Below are 20,089 nucleotides of genomic sequence, written 5' to 3' on the forward strand. Positions count from 1 at the left end.
TTATGTGTAGAATCTAAAAACATTGAATTCATAGAAACAGAGTGTATATTGGTTGATGCCTGGGGCAGGGGATGGGGGAATGAATGAAGGTGGTCAAAGGGTATAAACTTCCAGTTATAAAAAGAGTAAGTTCTTGGGATCCAATATAATGCATGGTAACTGCAGTTAACAATGCTGTATTGCTAAGAGAGTAAATCTCAAAGGTTCTCACCACACGCACCAAAAGAAACACCTGTGTGAGGTGCTGGATGTGTTAACTAACCTTATTGTGGTAATCATTTTGCAATATATACATATATCAAATCATCATATTTGTATGTCTTAAACTTACACAATGTTATATGAAAATTATATTTAAAGATAGAAAAAAATTTAATACACAAGCAGAATTTATTCTCTCTCTCTCTCTGTCACACACACACACACACACAAACACACACACAGTTAAAAAGCAGTTGAAAAACCTTAGAAGCAGGGCTGAGGAGTGTAAGTCCTGCTTCTAAGGCCTTTCAACTGCTTTAATCAGGCCCTAGATCATCCCGGATAATCTCCCATACTTAAAGCCAACTGAATAAGGATTTCAATTACATCTGCAAATTCCCTTCACAGCAATACCCAGATTAGTGTTTGAATAACTGGGGATGTAGCTTAGCCAAGCAGACACATCAAAAAGAAAAAGAGAAACCATCACATTATGAAAACTCATATATATAAACAAGGAGGTTAAAAAAGATTATTTAAATGTAGAAACTATAGCCATACATTCAATACTACTGCCATCATAAAAAAAGTATAACAATAAAAGGCAGGCAAACCTTGTAAAAGAATAAAGATGTTTCAATAGGCACAAAACAGACATTTAAGATGAACGTCATTCTTCTTGAGACAAAAGTAAGAAGTTATCAAAGAAGAGTCAAACATAGCCATCTATAATATACTGTTTCAGAAGGAAAGCTTTAGCTCATAAGTCAGGTTCACCATGATAAACAACCAGAACCTGGAAAATATTGGACATCATAAATGACACAGCGACTGAGAAACAAGAAGTTGTCATATTTTATCATGATTCAAAACAAAATGACTCTCAGTCCTATGCCTTGAAGGGGACAGAGGTTAGAAAAACACTAGCAGTTGTTTTATGACCTTTCCAGCTTTGAAAAGAAAGGCCCCTTAGGCCAAGCAAAGCCCATTTTTCCCCATGATTTGAAGACCAACAACATTTTACCCTGGTGTGAGAGGTTGATCCTCGCTTTTTGATGGCACACATCTTTCCACAGATGGAGCTGAAGGCAGTGCTTTCCCAGAACCACGACTCTTTTCCTCCTTTACCCTGAGCCTGCAGTGCCTGGGTACCCTTCACTCCAAGTGACTGTTCTCTATAAGCTATAGTTCATCTTTTCTTTTCTTTTTTGAAACACTATATTGGAGAAGAAAGCTGCAGAGCAGCTTTTGTGAGACTCTATTATCAGAACAAAAGGAGGAAGAGCATGCATCAGTAGTTCATTCTTCTTAATAATTTTTATGGACTGAATGTTCTCACTGAGAAGTTAGAGAAGTCACTTAGAAATTCATTATGCAGGGAGAAAACTCAAGATGGCTCCTGGCACTAAGTAATTTTTTTTTCTATTAGATCGCTAGAGTAGTTACCCCGCACCTGGGTGCGAACAAAGCTTAAAAAAACCTTGTAAGTGATAACACTATGCTCTCAGATTATTATCTTCAGGATGTCTCTGTACACAGTGCATATAGTAATCTTAAGTATCACTGCCTACACTGAAACAAGCAGAGGCCAGGAAGACCCTGCTGAGATGGAGATATTATTGGGTAGCTGATCGGTTCACTTACTAAGAGATCCACTCCTACCCACTGGCTTCGCCTGTGAGACCAGACTCCGCTTCAGGGTCTGCGTGTTAGTAGGGTGGGAAAACTCCCATAAAGTTGAAGCTTGAACTTCAATTTACCCAAACAAGCCCTCTCGTGGGGGAAGGTGAGTAAGCCTAAAGAAATAACGTTACTGAGAAGTTAAGACTTCTACAGTAGAATCCCCTCCTACCAGCACTAAAAATGAGGAGTAGGACACAATATGGCATAAGTATTTCCTATTGGCCAGATAAAGGGGTGAGAATGTGAGATTCATAGGAAAGTTGGTGAAGACTCGTAGTCCTGGATTTGTACAGAGAAAAGACCACAAGGAGCTTGAGAGGTCAAGGGTGAGTCAAGGTCACTAGATGGGTAACCAGGACAGAGTACTAGTGGCACAGCAGGCCAGTGCAGACAACAGCAGCAGGACATGTTTTGTACAGAATCCTGGAGAGAGAACAGGAGCAGTGGATACAGCACACAAAAGCAGAGGCACAAAGAGAGGCATAAATCTTATGTAAGATAACCTTCCTCTTGGGGTCCCCCAGAAAGACTAGAAAGGGGAAGGTGTAGGTACCTGTTGAGGCCCTTGAGCTCTCAGATTTCTTGCTGCCTCTGGAGGTATTGGTTAAGTCCCTCTATGATCTTAGCTCCGTAGTTCTTGCATTATGCATTTTCAGACTTTATTTGAGCATTTCTTTTTCCAGACTGGGTCTGAAAACCAGTGGTGTCAGACTAAGTGTGATTTAAAAACCAGACTGGGTCTGGGATCAGACCCAGATCACCTTCAGGGACTTGAACCTTTGGTGCACATCCCCCAATTAAAAAGGGTTACAGCAGGCTCTTGGAACGAGCTGGAGATCTGAAGTTAAAACTGACTAAGGAGGTTTCTCTATACAAGCAGTTGGCATCTTAAGGTGGACAGTTCTCCCAAGATCATGGATCAAGATCTTAATCTCCAATATGAAAGCTTTATTCCTTTTGCTTTTTCACTACTTGCCTTTTCTCTCTGTTAATGTACAGGAACATAAGGCTCCTTATCTCTGGTATCTTTCACTGAATGTACTGCTAAGGTCATAGCTGCACAACAAAAGTCCTTAAAACTTTCTTGCTAAGGTGGTTTAGACAATAAAATTGCAGAACTAGAAGGAGTCTGTGCCATAGTAAATATCTCTTACTGTACCTAGATATACACCTCTGGTATTGCAACAAATACAAGAAATTATCAAACAAGCCACTTGGCTAAAACAGGTTGATGCTCCTAGGTACATTCTTTGATTTATTTGATGCCAATTGGTTTGATTCTTGGGGGCCCTGGCTAAGGAGTACACTCAGTCCCTTGGTATCATCCTCCTAATAGTTATCATTATAGTTTCCCTGGTGTGCTATATTCTCTCAAAGGTCTTAAATGCATGTTTGCAGCCATCAGCAGAACATCAAATGGTCTCGCTGTACTTGGAAAAACAGAAACAAGACAAACAATGAGATGAACAGCAAGAACAATTCTTTCACGATCTGGCATTATAACCTAAAACTTTTACAATGAGACAAGAAGGAACTTAACTCTGATGGTTACTGAGAGTGGGCGAATACCAATTTTTGGTCAATCTCTCATGTATGAGAGGATGAACAAAAGGGTGGAATTGTTAAATTAATAAACAAGGAGGGCCTTAGACTGACGTGGCTTTAATGCTGTGGTGGTCTATATAAGCAAACCAAAATCTCAGCCTATAAATGCCTCAAGACTACAAAATCAAAATACTGAGGACAACTAATCACAGTCAACAAGGCTTTAAGTTATAGCCGATAAATAATTTCCTTACTTTGCTTCTGCCTTTTCTCTATAAAAGCTTCTCCCCAAGCTTTTACTAGTGGACCATTCCTAAACACTTCTGGTTTGGTATTGCCCAATTCAAATCAATTTTTGCTCAAATAAGCTCAAAATGTTTAATATGCCTCAATTAATCTTTTAACAGCATGAACACTCCAGTCCTTCACAGTCCCCACAACTCTCAATTGTCTTTTAACAGTTGTGTTTCACATTTTTGTGACTCAGTGACATTTGAGCTTGAAAGCCTCTGCTATAAGTGAGTATGAGGTGGGTCCAGTGCTAGATGATTCAAGGAAAGGCCAATTAAACTGTAGGTCACTCTTCCTGTTACCCCAATTAACACATTTAATAAAAAGCAAGCTATGCTGTATTTCATGTTCTTCCAGGCCTTTCATCCAGGATTCCAAAGCTCATGATCAGAAAAATATGCAGTCCCAATAGCTCTCTTCTTATGAAATACATATATTCATAGAATCTTTTCTGTTTGATTCACAGAATCACAGCATACATACTTCTCTTTTTTGGCTTATTTGTTTAGCTTGAAATATCTTTTCCCAGTATAGAACAATGGATGAAGTACTTACAAATACTGACACAAAAATATCTAACATTTTTCTTTCAGCTTAGCAATGTACAATAAAATAACAAACAGAAAGCATTAAGAGCTGAATTATTCTGAAATTGGTCACACAGAACTCCAAAATACTTGTCAAAAGATTTTAAGCAATAGATATTAGGAAGGTAATGCATATATTTACATGAATCTAAGAATATTTTTGTAGCCTCCTACAGTTGAAATATACTGAGCCACAACAAGCCTCCAGACAATACTCAGCTCACTTCTATAATTTAAGTCCCTTTTGCAATAACTTCATAGGACAGCATAGACATTAAAACATACAATTTGTGTTGGCGGCAAAAAGATTCCATTATTCAATTATTCATCTTGAGATTCTCAGTTACAAACCAAAGAGATTGTTCTAGCTCATTAAAGCAGAAAAAAATACTTCATTAAAAGGATATAAGTTTTAGAATCTCTGGGAAAGACCCAGAAGCAGGCTTGATGATCACTCTTCCAAGAACAATCTCCAAAATAAGACACAAGACTGTTCCAGCACCAGAGCTACCACCAGGCACAACACCACAGTTTGCACTGGTGGTTCCAGGTACTAGAGACAACTCTTAGAGTCTTTTGGACTGTGTCTCTGGAAGGCTGGATGTCTTGGCCTGCGTCAATGTTTGTGCTTGGCTGCAAAGCATGATGGCTAGAAAAGTAAGGTTATGGGCTCTGCCACTGTGAGCGGTGGGCTAATAAGGCGAAGATCTCCCCACACACAAAAAAAGGTATACAAAAGTGCTGAGGAATCAAATGACCACTGCCCACCCTCCCACCCACCCCCACCAAAGCAACAGGGCATTAGATACTGGGTGAGAAAGTGTTAAGGAAAAATAAAATAATATGTTAAGAAACAAATTCTTGTGGAATTTTTAGTCTGTTGGGGAAGACAGGACAAAAATTAAGCAAATAATCACATTAATAAATGTATAACTACCAACCGCATAAGTGATCCAAAGGAGAAAGATCTGGTTCTCTGAGAGCTGGTATCAACTGGAGATCCAGAAGACTTCTTAAGGAAATGATTTCTGACCTGGGATCTGAAGAAGGAATAAGAATTAAAGTGATGAAGGGAATTGAAGAACATTCCAGAACATTCCATTCAGGGGAAGCACATATGCAGAGAGCTGTGATGAGAGGGAACACAGCAAGTTTGAGGAGGAGGAAGGCCCATGTATTTACTTGAGATTAAGGTTAGGGTGGGAAAGGAGTTGTGTAAATAAGCTTTGAAAGGTAGATGGGGCTAGATGAGGCAATATTTATGTCTTCATTCTGAAAGCAAATGTGGAGGGGAGTGCAAGAGTACTCTAATCAGATCTCTCTGATAATTTTGTGTCAACTGAGCACTGGGAGGCTGTAGACATCATGTGGTTCAGGAGAGAGGTGATCGTAGTCTCACCTCTTACAAGACACTTGGAGAAAACCCACCAGCCACTTTACAGTAGATTCTTGTTGCTTTTTCTTCAGTGTGTAAGTTCTGTTTTAATCAGTTTTGCTATATCTGTTATTTTGCAAAATTGAATTACATACATGCTTAAAACATTTTCTGATTTTGAAAAGTTTAATGCCATAAATATTCCTTTTTTGGAAACTGAATCTGGGATGACACTATAGAGTATTTGCAATTCATAGCCTAATGCATTTGGATAAGTTGAAATTCCTTGAAATTCAGAATTTATAATAAAAGGCATTATGGTTTCCAAATAGTAGTGGATGACCAGGGAATTATAGTATTTATCGCTGCTTTTCAGACTTCCACCTGAAAACTGCCTTTCCCTGGTTGTCTGATCTACTGTCTCTTCGCCAATTAATTCTTAGTTAATTCCTGCATAAATAGCAATAGAAAGCTCTATAAGAACTTCATTAATTTTTTTTTTCAATTACTTGAAATTTGGTTAGAACTGAAGATTTCTTTGCATTAAAGCAGCCTGAAGTATTAGCTTAAAATGTGTGGTTTGAAGCCAGGAGACTTGATGTTAAGTTCTGTTTGCATCACTTCCCAGATATATGACATTTTGAAAGTTATTGGTGTCTTTAGCCTTTGTTTTCTCAACTGCAAAAGAGAGGGCTTCCAGCCGAGTTGTAATGAAGATAAAATAAGAGGATATTTCATCAAAGTGATTTGCATGCTAGACATGTGTAGAAGCATAAACATGAAAATGATTTACTAAATAAACAGGGGAGGAAATGCAGAAACATTGGGGTACTTCATAGCAAAGAAAATATTCAAAAATTTTGCATCATTTTAAGAATATGCACAAAAGTAGAGACCAGAACTGTTTTGATTGTGCCTGTGATCCTTCTTTCAGGATTTTCCTTGTTGGTCTCTGAGTTTAGAGCATGTGAAAACCCTGGATCAGCCTCCAGCAGCCTCCCAGCTGGGCCACACCCCAGAAAGCAATCGTGGCAGTAAATTTAAACAGAGCCAAGGAGTAAGCAAGGCATATCTCTTCAACAGCCATGTATGCTTAGGTTCTTTTGGTGCACTATGTTTCATTTCATTTTATTAGTTGTTTATCAGGTATACAGGGTGGAATTAATAATATGCCTCAGTTCAAGGCACATTATAATCATCGATACATAAGAGTCTCTCTAGTTTTAACAGTTATTTATTCTACTTAATCCACATCTCCAAGGTAACCATTCTGCTGTATTTCTTTCTTTTTCTTTTTTAATAAATTTATTGATTGATTGATTGATTGATTGATTGATGGCTGCGTTGGGTCTTCGTTGCTGCGCGCAGGCTTTCTCTAGCTGCAGCAAGTGGGGGCTACTCTTCGTTGCGGTACACAGGCTTCTCATTGCGGTGGCTTTTCTTGTTGTGGAGCATGGGCTCTAGGTGTGCGGGCTTCAGTAGTTGTGGCACACGGGCTCAGCAATTGTGGCGCACAGGCTTAGTTGCTCCACGGCATGTGGGATCTTCCCAGACCAGGGTTCAAACCTGCGTCGCCTGCATTGGCAGGTGGATTCTTAACCACTGTGCCACCAGGGAAGCCCTATTTATTTCTTTTTATTTTAAAGTGCTCTAAAATGTGTTGTGTGATTTTGTTGGCACTTATTTTAAACTATGTAAATCCTCAGAGATCTCATTCATTTTCTTACTCTTTTGGACTAAGTACTATCTTTTTAAGATACAATCTTATTTCTATGTGTACATCAGATATGTTCCCCCTAAAGCTCCATAACCACCCATGGTATGTATTCTCCAAGTCTTGCCTATTTACTCTGCCCAAACTGCCACCAACTCCCACCACTGTAAACTGTAAACATTACTGTAATAGCTATCTTTATATATTTCACACTATAAAAATATTTGAAATTTTCTTTGGGATAAATTCTCAGTAGCAGAAGTGCTGTGTCATAGTATGTATGTACACTTACTCTGTCTACATCATGCCAGACTGTTCTTCAGAATGGCTGTACCAATCTACTCCCCATGAAGCTTTCTGCATAGCTGCTTCCCTGACAACACTCAGCATTATCCAGTTTTCTAATTTTTACCAATTTAGTACTGTTAATTTAACCTGAATTTCTCTGATTACTATCTTCAGCATGCCTTTGAGTACTTGGTTTTGAGAGTTTTCTTTTCTGTAAATTGCTCTCTCATATTCTTTACCTGTTTTCCTATTGTGGTAACTGACTTGTCAATTTACAGAAATTCCCTGCTAATTATTAATTCCTTTCCAGTTTTAAACATTGAAAATGTCTTCTCCCGTTTAGTCATCTATTAATTTGGTCCATAGTGTTCTTCATGAATGAAAAACCTTAATTTTCCTGAGCATAATGAAGCTTTCACAGATTATTTCTTCTTTTCTAACCTTCTCATCCTTGAAGATCTTCCCCTGTGGTCCTCTCCCTGCCTGAAGGTCTCACCTGAGGGTGCTGGGGACAGAATGACAGCTGCCCAAGTACAGAGGATGGATCAGTTTTGTTTGGTGCTCTTTCCGCACAACTACAACAGTGCCTGGACCAGGGTTAGTGCCATATATAAGTGCCAAATGAATGAAGTTAGAAAGTCTCCCAGAGCTATGGAGAGGTCATTTCACCTCCTGGATTCTTTAAGGTGCACGGTTCCCCACGACTTGGTTTGTGTACAAGAAAAATCCTTCTTGCTCAGGGAGGGAGGGCTGCAGTGGGGTGGAGCAATGGAAGCTGTTTGTCAGTCTCTTTCCATGATTCAATCTCCATATCGTTCCCAGTGGATCGTTCCCAAAAGTCAGTATCTGGAAGATTTTAAATAGATATGCATATGAGTAAGTATCTTGCTGGTACAAACCAATCCAAAATGTACATTCCCACAATATTTCTGATTGTTTTCTTTATTGGGGTATAACTTACATGCAATAAAAGTCTCCCATCTATACAGCATATTTGCAGGGGGAGCCTTACTTTTGATATAATTGTATTTAGTAATCTTTTGCTTCGTTTTTCCTTTTGAAATTTTTTGAAGCGTTTCCCCATTCCTAGATTGTAAAGATTATCTCATACATTCTCTTCTATCAGCTGTATTTTTTTCCCTTCCAACTTACATGTTTAATCTATCTGGGGGTAACTCATTATGTAGTCTTAGGTAGGGATCCAATTTTTCTCCATATATAGTGAGACAATTTCCCCAAAAAACTTCAACTAAACATTTTCTACTGAGTTGTGGTAATTCCTTTAAACTTTATTAAATTCCCATGGATATATGAATCTCATTCTGAGTGCATTATTTTCTTCCACTTATCTGTTTATCTGATCTTATACCAATAGCACATTGCTTTTATTACTCTGGCCTTGTAGTATGTCTTAATATCTGGCAGGGCAAGCTCTTCATCTTTACGACTTCTCTTTAAGCAGCAGACAGCCATGAACTTTTATTTCTCTCTACAAATTTTACAGCAAATTTAATAGTTTCCCTAAAATATCTAACTGGAATTGTTACTGAAATTGCATTGCATTTATATACTAAATTAAAGAAAATCTCTGTCTTAATAATATGAATTCATCCCATCCAAGAGCATGAAATGTCACTCCCTTTCTTCATATCATCTTTCATGTCCTTCACCCAAATTTTAAAGTGTGTCAGGAAAACTATTTGAAATTTGGAAATAAGACCACAAAAAGGTGAGTGGGACATCCTTTCAATATCACATGAGGGCAAAGGTCACAAAAGTATAGTTATGAAATGTATTTAGTTTATCTCATTGTTTACCATTAATAAAAGGTCTCAAACTTAGTGAGGTTACATGTTAACTTCTAGAATTTTTTCCAGTAGATGCAAATAATTTTGTGTCTAATGAAAGAGATGACTCCAAAGATTTATGGTCTGTGTTTGGGACATTAGTTTTATAACTAATTCAGCAGTCCCGATATTTCTCTGTTAAACTGCCTATAAATCCCTGGCATCTTAAGTTCTCTTTGAACTGGCCATACACCTTATTGGTTCCCTTATTAATTAATGGGTTTAAAATCTTTAACATGTTGATTTTATATTTGCATGAAAGTCATAGTTTTAACTTTTTGAAAAGCACACTTTGGTGAGTTCCTTCATAAAGGTCTTACATATTCTAGGTTACTTTAACTCTTAGATAGTTTATAGTTTTATTGCAATTATGAATGGAATATTATTTTTCTGGAGTTTCCTGATTAATTATTGCTGGTATAGAGAAATATTTTTGATTTTGTAAGTTGATGCTGTATCCAGCAACTTTGCTAAACACATACTGGTTCTAATAGGTTGTCTCTGGATTCTATTAGTTCTTTTAGGTACACAATTACAATATCAGCAATTAATGAACAGCTAGATACTATATACTAATACATTTTTAAAGATAGATAAAATGGATAAATTCCTAGAAAATTATCAAATGCCAAAATTAGCCCTAATTTTACAAATACTTCCCTTGAGGTTGATCCTAGTTTTAGCTTCTGACTCTCAATAAAATTCATATTTATGTTGTGTACATAAATGACCTCATTTAATATCCACTAAAATTCTATAAGTTAAGTGCTATGCCCATTATATATTGAAGAAGATAAATATATAAAGGGTAAGTGCATTGTACAAAGTCACAACATTAGTTGTGGTGGCTCCTTGTCAAAAATTCAGCTCTTGTGCCTTGAAATCTGGCACAATTTTCTGAGGCAGAAACTTTTGTGTGTCTCTCTGCCCCTATCCTCCAGGTCATTTTACTACCTAGAAGTTCAGAAAAAAATAAAACTGATCATAGCAAAGAAATGTTCATCAGCTAATAGGGTAAGTATTCACATGAGGTTTGATTTTTGCTACCCTTACATCTACAAAGGAAGACCAATTTGTTATCACAGAAAAGTGAGATATACAAAATGATATCTCATCAGGCGTCTTGCTTTCTCTTTGGAGTCTGGAGGACAAGCAGCTTCCTGTAACTGATGAAGCAGCTTTTAAGATGTGCTTGTGGCAGTGTTCCCAGATTCGGCAAATAAATATACAGGGTGCCCAGTTAAATTTAAATTTCAGGTAAACAATGGATATTATTTTAGTATAAGCATGTCCCATGCAATATTTAGGATATATCCAGTATGTGTATATGTGTGCATACTATATATCCAGTGTATATTATATATACATAGTATACATTATAATCTTTACCACAACCCTGAAAGATGATTATTATTCACCTTTTAATCTTGATAAGGAAGCTGAGGTTCAGAGATATTATGTAAATCATTCAAGGCCACCAGGTGGTAACTGGCAAAGCTGATCAAGACCATCTAAAACCCATGCTCTTATACTGCTTCCCCAGTCCCTCAAGTAACCCTGTGGGACAGCACCATGTTTCAGTTAACCCCAGTCCCATTCCCAGCCCTCTTCTCCCTTGCTCCACTCTATGGCAGGGGTTGGGAAAACTAAACTCTCCCTTTCCAGCTTCCATCACTGCCAGAGCAGGCCATGTGACACAGTTCCGGCCAGAGAAGTGAAAGCAGAAGTTGACTGGGGCTTCTGGAAAATCTTGGTTTTCACGATCAAAGGGACAAACATGAGTCACTGATCTACCCCTCCTCCTCTTGCCATGATCACAGATTTGATGACGGGTGATGTAGCCCTCATCTTGTGATGACTATCAAGGAAAGGCCAGGGGGTCTATAGAGTTGCCAGCCAACCCTGATACTATCGAAACTCTGAACCAAGAAGAGCAACACCTACCTCCATACTTCCTATTAGGTAAAGATAAAACGATTTGCTTAGCTACAGTAAGTCAGGGTGTGAATTTCCTTTCCACACTAATTATTTGGATGTTAGGGATTCTCAATAGATTCAAATTCAGCCAACATGAATTGGATGCCTAATACTTCCAGGCTCCTTGATAGATGTAATCATAATTTAACCCTTACAATAGCCTTGTGTGGTGGGGATTACTGTACCCATTTCACAAAACTGTGGTTCATAAAAGCCTCACAGCCTGTTCAAAGTCTACCCTAAGCTGGTAGCAACATCAGGATTCAAACCTGTGTCATCTGAATCTGATTGTAGGCTTTTCTCTTTTAGATATCTGGAAACACTCGTATGATACTGAAATAACAGTTTGGTTTCATTTTGAAAGTATGCATTCAACAGGAATTTTCCAGTTTTCAGAGATGAATAATCATTTTATAAGGAAATTTCACTTTTACCAAAACTCATATTCCATAAATTCACTGAATACATTAAACTAGCCTATGGTTTTTCATTTTTATGTAGAGCAAGTTATGTTCTCTACTAGGGAGAAAAGATGTGTGATAAAATAAAGGTTGAAATCCAAGGAACATTTTTTCAAAAACCAAGAAAGTACCAAAAACTGCTACGTTACAAATGTGAAAAAAATCATGGACTATGACTGTAATAGTTACATCTCACATTGGCTGAGGATGGAATATGTAATGCTGGAGAATTCTCTTACCATTGCATTTTACGCTGAGTTCATAATACTACACTGACTGGCACTCTCTCTTCATAATGAAAATCTTTCGGCAGAGGAAAAGAAAAATAAGTTGTCATCTTAAAAAAAAAAAAAAGTACTATAGAAAGGGACAAAGATTTGTCAAAGGGCAGCACAATAACAAGTTATGGGAAGGCATTACAAAGTCAAAGAGAGCTGGGTAACCACTCATTTGCCCACCATCTTAATAGGATAAATTCCTCCAGGCTCTTTAAAAGATAATGAGCACACCAATTATTTTCTCAGGGCACAGGAGCAGGTCGAGGAATTACTGCTGTGTTCTGACACAATAACACAAGCCAAACAAGTCAGAAATGTCATCGTCAAGCAGTCTAAGGATATTTGAGCAGAGAGATGTTAATCACAGGTGAGTCTTGCCAGTGGCTCTCCAATCACAGAAGTCAGGGTTCATTTTCTGTTCAAGCATGATGCTCTCAAATCAAATCTGGTATTAACGACATCCCACGATAAGGAGATTTGCAGCAACCCTAAATCTTTTGATCTCCAAGTCAGCTGTCTATTTGTCCTTGTTGTTAGAGAGCACATATTTACTCAGCTTTCAGAGCAAAATAATTCATATAGACGCCAGAGATAGGGGAAGATAGCACTGATTCATGAACATGGGTTGCTGTGCAGTAGGTCTTTTGACGTAATAATAATTGCTATTTGTTTTGTACATTAAGAATAATTTCCAGGCTTCCCTGGCGGCGCAGTGGTTGAGAGTCTGCCTGCCAATGCAGGGGACACGGGTTCGAGCCCTGGTCTGGGAAGATCCCACATGCCTCGGGGCAACTGGGCCCGTGAACCACAACTACTGAGCCTGCGCGTCTGGAGCCTGTGCTCCGCAGCAAGAGAGGCCGCGATAGTGAGAGGCCCGCGCACCGCGATGAGGAGTGGCCCCCGCTCGCCGCAACTAGAGAAAGCCCTCGCATAGAAACGAAGACCCAACACAGCCAAAAATAAATTTTAAAAATAAATAAATAAATTAAAAAAAAAAAAAAGAATAATTTCCGAGTACAAATATTACAATCTGTTCAAATCTATTAAGTTTTCAGGGGAAGTAACACAAGAGTTTTGCTGGCTTAAGCAGTCCTCTGAAGTTCTTTTGTTGTTTCTATTGCTGTTCCCTTGGGCTTTTAACTTTAAATTTTTTATTTAAAAATTTTTAAACCTACAAAAATGTTGAAAGAAGAGAATAATAAATACCATTCATCTAAATTCATCAAAATATTAATATTTTATCACCCTTGGGTTTTTTTTCTGGGAATTTTCTTTTTTATTTTATTTTATTTTATTGATTTACAATGTTGTGTTAACATTCCTTTCTTCCTTCTTTCCTTCTTGCCTATCTCTGGACTAATCATATTTTTTTCTGTAAGAATATATATACTTTCTTGCTCTACCATTTGAAAATAAGTTCCAGACACCATGACAGTTCATCCCTAAATATCACACATCTGCTAAGAATGAGTGTTCTCCTATATAATCAGAGTATCACTTTCATATATCCACATTCAAATTTCCCCAGTTGACCAAAATTGTTTTTTTTAATTGTTTTACTTTTTCAATCTGGGATCAAATCAAGGTTCACACATTGCCTTTGATTATGTCTTTTAGTATCTTAAATCTTTTCCTGAAGAGCATTCTTTTTGTTTCTGTTTCTATCTTCACAACATTGAAAAATTCAGGACAGTTGTCCTATATTATGCCCCACATTCTGTATTTAATTGTTCTTCACCACGAGAATCAGGTTAAATATTTTGGCATAAGTACTACATAGCACACAGGGGATGCTGTATACCTCCCATTGTGTCAGGTATCTATTCTAAAGGTTAATTTTCCTTGGCAATGAAAACACATAATCCATGGGATAATACCTCTTGCCACCTGCAACAACATTTTACTCAAAAGTTTTAGTATTCTTTGATGATCTTTGCTTGAATTGCATTCAGGTGCAAAATGGTGATTTTTTAAAAATTCTCTCCTTTTTCTACATTTACTATAATCTTCTGTAAAGAAGAGCTTTCCTACTTATTTCTTCTATCTCCCTCTCTTTCCCCTCTTCTTTCTATCACTATAGATTTATGTTCAATGTGATATAATCTCTTACCATCATTATTCTTCTCAATGCTCAAATTGTCCCGTTTTGACAAGTGGAAGCCCCTGCATCCTGGCTTCTGTTATTCTTTTGACATGATCCCATTAGTCTTGGAGCACTTCCTTGCTTTAGAGTATGACAAAATATCCCAGACTTACCTTGTATTGTCCTTGCCCCAAACCTGGACTTAGTTCTCCAAGGAACCCTGGTTCCTTTCAGTGCATGCCAATATCTGTGCGTTGTAACCACTCTGATGAAACAGAATGGATCTCCCACTCCAGATTTGGTTGGAATGTCAAGACTGATGACACACAGGAAGAGGGTATGAAAGGTTTATTACTTACTTAATGAGGCTTTCTGGGGAGAGCAGGGCAGTCTTCATAAGCTGGACTGAAAATGGTTTGTGAGACCTGGAAGCAGACCTGCGGAGGGTTTTATGGTGGTTAGACGGTGAGGCTGGTATGAGGGCCTCTGTGCACAGGCAGGGGCTTGTGTGGCTTGAACTTCCCATCAACACCAAAGGTGGAAGCACTCAGACTTTCTTATCAGATTTCCCGGAAGAGGGGCAGAAGGGGAGGAGGGAGGGATGAGGTTTAAGATGTCAGCAAACATCAAATAAATGGGGTCAGATAAAATTAAAAATCAATAAAATTTAAAATATTTTTAAATTTTGTTTAATTTAAAAAACTTTAAAAATAGAAAATTTTTAAAATTTAAAAAAAAGTTTTTAGTTTTAAAAAATAAAAATAAATTAATTAAAATGTTTTTAAAATGTTTAAAAATGGGGTCAGACTATTACACTGGGCTACACTTACATTCTTTTACATAAGTCTATGAGCTAGAGATCTGTTACATAGATACCATATGCACCCAAATCACCTTCACAGGATACATGTGAAGTACCTGGAATAAGAACACAAGGCACTTCCAGCTCTTTAAGTGGGAAACAACCTCTCTTAATACACAGTAGCAGCAGCAAAATCATTATTCCTTTGCAAGTTACTTGACATTTTCAAATTGTTTCTAAATCAGTTATGGACAGGGCTATCAATTTTCTGTTTAGAAAATCAACTTTAGAAAGGATATGTGCTTTCATGATGTCAGAGGGCTCCTCAGAGGGTCAAAAGCATTTAAACTTCTCTCTCAGTCAAGACATCAAGATAATTCTAAGAGCCTTTATACTTCATATAAATGTCAGATTAGAGCAGCACATCATTAAATTCAATTCATAGAAACAACCATTACATTTAAACACTCAAAAAATAAAGCTACAGATCTTTGTCAAAACATATAATGATAATAACAATAAGATTAGCAGCTAACATGAATTGAATGTCTTTATGTTCCAAACACACTACAGTCATCCTCGTAACAGTTCTTTGGATTTAATATTAATATTATCTCAAGTTTGCAATGAGGAAACTGAAGCCCAAAGAGGTGAAATAATGTGACCAACATCCCACAGCAGGTAAGTGAAGAAGTGAGGATTCAAACACAAAGCAGAAAAATAACATTGAAAATTCAACATTTCGGGACTTCCCTGGTGGTCCAGCGGTTGAGACTCTGCGCTCCCAGTGCAGGGGCCCCAGGTTCAATCCCTGGTCAGGGAACTAGATCCCGCATGCCGCAATTAAAAGATCCCACACGCTGCAACAAAGACTTCGCAGGTCACAACAAAGACCTGGCACAGCCAAATAAATAAATAGATAGATAGATATTTTTTTAAAAAAAGAAAATTCAACATTTCATAACTGTATTTTAGCTCTGAAAGTAGAACACAGATTGATTTCCACTAAAGATAGAAAGTGCCAGACTGGCTCAGATTTTAACCTAGTCAGCATAAACTTTTATTCTCTTCTATTCTATTTTACCTTAGAATATTAGGGTCCAGCATCCAAGACAGCCAGTAGCCAAATGACCAAGGATGGGGCAGATGAACTGTTTGGACTTTTCCAATCCAAATGATCACATCAACAATCAGTTTGGAATTCAGTGAAGTATGCCCTGTTGCGGTCTTGAGGTGATTTTTTTTTGGCTGAAATCCGGATTTCTCTGTGTTGTAACCACTCTGAAGAAACAGAATAAATCCCCCACCCAAAATCTGGTTGGAACGTCAAGACTGATGACACACAACAAGAAGGTATGAAAGGTTTATTACTTACATGAAATGAGAGAAGTGTTGAGTTCAAAAGTACCTGTAGACTAAAGGGTTAAAAAAATTGTTCAACCACTGTTTGACCTTCAGCTTTGGAGATCTCAGTTATCACATGTGTAGTGTAATAGTCTACATGACATATTTTTCAGAGCACTTTTACACACATCTCATTGAATCACCTCAATAACTGAGTGTGAATGACAGAAAATTTACCTATGCAAATGTGAAGCAAATATCTCATGTAATCAATGTGTGGATTCCAGTAGGCGGAGGGTGCTAAACACCTTTATAACCCCTTGGCACACAGCTTTGCTCAAATGGTTGTGCCGCAGATATAACCTTTGACAAAATGACACACCTCTGCTGCACTGCCTGTCAGTTGCTTTCTGGCCCAAGCTTCTCTGTCCACTGAGATTCTGGGCTGTGATGGGTCATGTGCAAAACTGTAAGTGCAAGGAAATTAACACCCCTGGAGCAACCCTTGGTTAACATAGGATAGGAACTGGGAAATAAACACTCACCTTTCCCCATCCCTGGTGGATGATTCTGAGGCACATTCTGTAGAACTCCACTGGGGCCCTGCTAGTATTGAGCCCCAGGTGCACCCAGCCACCTTCTTAAAACTGCATCCTTGGATTGGCTTCCTTTCCTCCCTGTTCCACTCTTCCCAATCTGCTGTGCCTATCCTGCTTTATCAGATTTGGCTACAGTATTTAATTAATAAATGGTTAATATACACTTCAAGAAAAATCACATTCCCTGGGAACCATTCATCAAGCCCTTGTCATAGAATCTGCTTTAGGGGGGAACCCAAACAAAATCAGAGAGTTTAAGTAACTTATAAAAGAGTCAGTTCATGTTGCAGTTAGAAAATAGGTCTTCTGTCTCTTTATGGGATGTGATTAAAAGCACAGGCACTAAAGTCACACTCACCTGGGTCTGAAACTAACTGGGGTACCTTAAGAATGTGACTTGATTTTTCTGAGGCTCAACCACTGAATTGGAATATTAATATAAATGATAATAACAATGGCCAGTCATTATTGAGTGCTTCCATGTGTACACTCTTTGCATATATTAACCTTCTAATCCTCACCGTAACCTTGAGATATATATATATATATTTTTTTTATTCAAGACCCATTTATTCTCTAATTCTGCCCACATGGAGACACTCTCCTTGAAAAGGCATTGAATCCTTCCATTCACTTTAACACCTTGTGCTGAAAACACGTGTTCCGAGGTTTCAACTATGAGATCCACGTTCTTAAAGCACTGATTCTTAAACTTCATCTAGATTTCTCCCCTTGGATGGGGGGAGACTACCCAAACCCAGCGAAGAACAGCTCAGGACTGTGGGCTCTGCTCGCCCAGAAGACCTTGCAGCTCCCCTGACCAGCCGGCTGGAGCCAGGACTAGGGCTCTGAGACGAGGGGCGTCTGCTGGGCTGCCGCCCCTGCCCCCAGCTCCTGTCCTCTTCACCACGCTGGCTGTCACCTCTAGTTTCCCTGGAGTGTGGGGATTCCAGACGGTCTCTGCTCACACTTCTGTGTCACTCCTACCGCCTCAGCACTGCTAATCCACACTAAGGGTGAAAAGCACACAGAACTGCTTTTCAACACACCAACGTTCCACACAAAAGTTATTTGATAAGCCTGCAGGTTCTTTTTCAGCAGAGGAGATACCCAAGGCCATGACTCCCCCCGGCTCCCCACTGCCCTCGCCGGCAGACTGCACGTGCCTGGCCGCAGTGCTGAGTCGGGCACACCCCCCTGGCTCCAGTCCCACTCACTCTCCTGGAGAACTGAGGACGGTGCCCTGGGCTCATCTGTCCTGAAGCCAGTCCTAGAGTGACAAGAGCCACACCTGCAGGTCTGTTCCACTGACCAGCCGCCCAGGACCGAGCGGGTCCCACGGACCTCAGTCTGGATTGTGTCGGCTGGTCATTCTTGCCGAGGTTCACAGGCCAACGGCCAGTGTCCTTCCTTCCCTGCTCATCACTGCACCAGCGGCTCACTCCTACCTGCTGCCGTCAGGCGCCTGGCAACCTCGTGTTCCGGGGCCAGCCAAGAACTGAGACCCCAGCAGGCCCCTAGTTCCAAGCAGGCAAACTCCCCATTAAACTACCGCTGCCTGGCCGTGTTCTCGAGGCTTCAGAGTCGGGAAAGTGCGGAGGGCAGAGCAGGCAGCAGCGCCCCCAGCCCCGGACCCGCGATGCTCCGCGGAGGCGCCGGAACCTGACCGCACCACCACCCCCAACACAAGTGACCTCTGCGCGCACCTGTCCCACGGACCCGGGCGCACCTCCGGCCACTGCGACCCAAGACGCAGGCGCGGGGCGCGGGGCTCGGCGCGGGGCGGGCGCTGGGGTGGGCGGGGACTCCGGGTTCCGGCCCCGAGGCCGCGCGTACCCACAGGCCCACCTCCGTCCCCGCCGCCCAGAAAGCGAGATATAGTAATAATAATAATAATAATAATAATAAGAGTATTACTAATATTACTAATATAATAATATTAATATATTAATAAGTAATATATAATTATATTATATATTATATAATAATATAATAATGCTGATACTATAATATTATTAATATTAATATTAATAATATATTATTATTGTCACCATTTTGCAGATGAAGAAACTGGGGTACAAAAAGCTTACTATGCCCAAGATCATAGAGCCAATAAGTGGCACTTCAGGTATTCCAACTCCAGACGATCAAACTCTAGGGCTCACACATTTAATCATTATTAAACACATTTAAACACTATTAGCCTCCTCACAGGGTTGTAATAATAAAATTTAAAATAAAGCATTTAGCACCGTGCCAGTTGCATAAACAGTGCTTAAAAACATTAACGCAAAAAGGAAAGAAAAATACTTTTTAAAAAGTTTAAATCCTGATTTAAAAATGGACAAATACTTCTTTTCTGTTAATTTATCTTTGTTTCTCTAATTTCCTTTTTTCTTGGACTCTCTTCCATTAAAATGTCACTGCCCTTCCACCACTGTGACTCACTGATGTTTTACCTTTCCCTTGTTCCTGGTCCCCAGTCACCTGCTCCAACTTCACCCATTTCTTCCTTTCAAAGCTCATTTTCTCAATTTCAACGCTGCTGACAGATGAGCTTGTGAAACATTAGAGAGTTTATTTTCATACCATTCCCTTCAGAATATCACCAGAATAAAGGTGTTTGTGGTACTTGAGACAAACACCCCAAAATACATGGACAGTTCCAATGAGTATTTGTCAGACCCTTCAGTACGTAAACAGAGGATTCTCAGTGATCAAAAAGGATCAAGAAGAGGATCTCCCTGCATTGTGGGTGCTGCTTACAGTCTGAGGTAGAAGCAAAAAAAAAAAGCAAATAAACTATATAAACACTTTATTTGATTCACTGACAGATCATCTTTCTTTTTAATTAATAGCATAAGTGCTAACTCACTTACCTTAACCTTTCCTCACAAATGATACCAATGAGGATAATTTGTATATGCAAAAGATAAACTCAGGGAGCTTTAATTAAGGTCCCTGACAACTTCTCTGATTGCATTTTTCATAAATGCCAAGAAACAGTGAACTGC

At 39.1% G+C, this 20,089-nt stretch overlaps 1 protein-coding gene across 8 annotated transcripts in view; it reads right to left on the reverse strand.

Moving 5' to 3' along the window:
• LOC309658862 (uncharacterized protein) overlaps positions 1-19,009 on the reverse strand; it is an 84,886-nt gene extending 65,877 nt beyond the window's left edge. The window contains exons 1-4 of one of the 8 annotated variants that reach the window (XR_014262421.1): positions 16,217-19,009; positions 14,690-14,767; positions 8,354-8,530; positions 5,249-5,347 (exon numbers count right to left, since the gene is read on the reverse strand). Coding sequence is in view for 1 of the 8 variants with exons in the window: in XM_082457940.1 (XP_082314066.1) it covers positions 5,249-5,347; positions 16,217-16,413; positions 17,022-17,057 (332 nt within the window). In the remaining 7 variants the exon portion in view is untranslated. Of the gene's footprint in view, positions 1-5,248; positions 5,348-8,353 lie in introns of all 8 variants that reach the window. The other 7 variants (XR_014262423.1, XR_014262422.1, XR_014262424.1 and 4 more) reach the window with 7 other exon arrangements.
• Between the last annotated feature and the right edge of the window lie 1,080 nt (positions 19,010-20,089).

The sequence above is a fragment of the Balaenoptera physalus genome (genome assembly GCF_965194825.1).
Source record: "Balaenoptera physalus genome assembly, chromosome: 3".
In the NCBI taxonomy this organism is placed as follows: domain Eukaryota; kingdom Metazoa; phylum Chordata; class Mammalia; order Artiodactyla; family Balaenopteridae; genus Balaenoptera; species Balaenoptera physalus.